The 2,006-nt window shown below is 67.2% G+C and overlaps 2 protein-coding genes across 2 annotated transcripts in view; both read right to left on the bottom strand.

Annotated features, from left to right (window-relative positions):
* Nat8l (N-acetyltransferase 8-like (GCN5-related, putative)) overlaps window positions 1–403 on the bottom strand; it is a 4,827-nt gene extending 4,424 nt beyond the window's left edge. Inside the window, exon 1 of the mRNA XM_013023875.1 lies at window positions 337–403. Coding sequence (XP_012879329.1) covers window positions 337–403 — 67 coding nt within the window. The remainder of the gene's footprint in view (window positions 1–336) is intronic.
* Window positions 404–865: 462 nt separating this feature from the next.
* LOC105991326 (chromosome unknown open reading frame, human C4orf48) overlaps window positions 866–2,006 on the bottom strand; it is a gene marked incomplete at its 5' end in the record, with an annotated part of 3,262 nt that continues 2,121 nt past the window's right edge. Inside the window, 2 exons of the mRNA XM_013023945.1 lie at window positions 866–962; window positions 1,798–1,886. Coding sequence (XP_012879399.1) covers window positions 897–962; window positions 1,798–1,886 — 155 coding nt within the window. The remainder of the gene's footprint in view (window positions 963–1,797; window positions 1,887–2,006) is intronic.

The raw sequence follows: 2,006 nt of genomic DNA, 5'->3' as shown, positions 1-2,006 counted from the left end.
CCGCGGTGGCCCCTCGGATCGCCGCCCGCCGCGTGCGGGGGGCATCTGCCTCAGTCCGCGCGCGGGCCCAGCCCAGCGTGGACACCGGGAGCCCGGCCCCTTCGGACTTTTCCGTGGAAACTTGGATTTCACTTTCCAAGACACTCAGCAAATACGGGGCTGGAGCCGGGCTCACGCGGAGGCTGGCACCGGAGGATCGCGTTCAAAGCCCGATGGGGTAAGGAGAGGCTGGGAGACTCATCTCCAATGAGCCAGGAAACCGGAAGTGGAGCTGTGGCTCGAGGTGGTGGGGTGAGGAAGCTCGGGGGCAGGGCCCAGGCTGAGCTCAAGCCCCACCAAGGACAAGGGTCGTGCCCGGGGCTGAGCGAATCCGCAGTCCCTGGGGCCAGTCAGGGCTCCCCATCCTGGAAGAACCTTCATCACCACTGCCTGCCCCCAGCCCTGTCCACCAGCCCCCCACCGTGGAGAGAAGCCCTGGAGACTCAACTTGGGACTCGGAGAGTCCGGCCAGTTCTACGCTCCCTGGCTTCCAGTCAGGGCAGCCCCGGAGCAGGACACCACGGCCCCACTGGACACCACCACACTCCACACAGCAGTCCCCGGGGCACCCAGTGCCCGTAGGTCCGTGAGGGTGGATGGACATACAGTGTCCACTCTCGGCCTCAGTGCTTCTTTGGGACGGCTGCTGAAGGCCCCCCCCCCCGCAACAGCTGGGAGAACCAAGGTCCAGAGAGGGGCTCCACCAAAGACTCCTGGGGGCGCGGGGGCTCCACCAAAGACTCCTGGGGGCGCGGGGGCTCCACCAAAGACTCCTGGGGGGCAGGGGGCAGGGGCAGAGCAGGAGGCGGACACAGGCATGCCGGCAGGTGTTTATTGACAGGGAGCAGGACCGGTCCTCAGCGCCCAGCAGGCCAGCAGGCACAAAGCGCCCTGCGCTCAGCCTGGAGCAGGAGGGTCTCCGTCTGCAAAGCAAAAGAAGGCTGTGAGGGTGGGGAACGGCCCCTGCTGTCCACCCCGGAGCCTGAGCTCGCTTCTCCACCCTACCCCGCACAGCCTGCTGGGATGACCACTCCACCTTTCATCCTCACTGCCTTGATTTTCCCAGAGCAGCCCCTGCCCCGCCCCATTCCTACCTAACCATCCACTAACTCCCAGCTTCTTGCAGCTCCGATCTGCTCAGGGCCCCCTCAAGCCCTGCAATGGCCGGGCGGAGTGGGGGCTGCTCTTCCCTAGGCCCCATTCCAGACCCATTCCGGACTGTGGGGGCTGGGCCAGGCCCTCCCACTGGCTCCTGGGAGACCTCTCCCCTTGCAGGTTTAGGGCGGATAAACGGGTCCCTCCCAGCGCCTCCCCACGAGGCCTGTCACGCCTTACTCCAGCCCCGCCTCCTTTTTGCTTCAGTTTCCTCAGACTGGACTGGGTCCCTACCTGGGGGTCCTGCACGGGGCTGCCCGCCGCTGGAGGACCAGATCTGCTATGCAACTTTCAGGACCACGCAGGAGCTAAACTTGAGCCACAGATATAGGCCAGACTTGAGCCCACTGACTGGGCCAGGCCCAAACCCACAGACTGGGCTGGGGCAGTCCCCTAGCTGTCCCTGTGGCTGACCCTGGCTGTCCCCGTGGCTGACCCTGGCTGTCCCCGTGGCTGACCCTGGCTGTCCCCGTGGCTGACCCCTGGCTGACCCCTGCCTGTCCCCCAGGCTGACCCCTGGCTGACCCTGGCCATCCCCCATGCTGACCCCTGCCTGTTCCCCTGGCTGTCCCCTTGGCTGACCCCGAAGGCTGCGGCTCTCACCCGCGCATCCAGGCTGTAGGCCGTCTTGCGAAGGTCCTGCAGAGCGCGCTGCATGAACTCGAACGCGTGGCAGTCCACGCACGGGCGGCCTGCGGGGACGCAACCAGCATCACGCGACCTCCCCGCGCCCCGGGGACCCCAGGGCCGGTCCTCCGGAGCAGAGCCCGGCCCGCCCGGCCCGCCCTCCACCGGCACCTACTCTGCGCGGG

The sequence above is a fragment of the Dipodomys ordii genome, unplaced genomic scaffold, assembly GCF_000151885.1.
Source record: "Dipodomys ordii isolate 6190 unplaced genomic scaffold, Dord_2.0 Scaffold71, whole genome shotgun sequence".
Classification (NCBI taxonomy): domain Eukaryota; kingdom Metazoa; phylum Chordata; class Mammalia; order Rodentia; family Heteromyidae; genus Dipodomys; species Dipodomys ordii.
The sequence above is the reverse complement of the archived record's forward strand: the minus strand, read 5'-3'. Positions and strand labels throughout refer to the sequence as shown.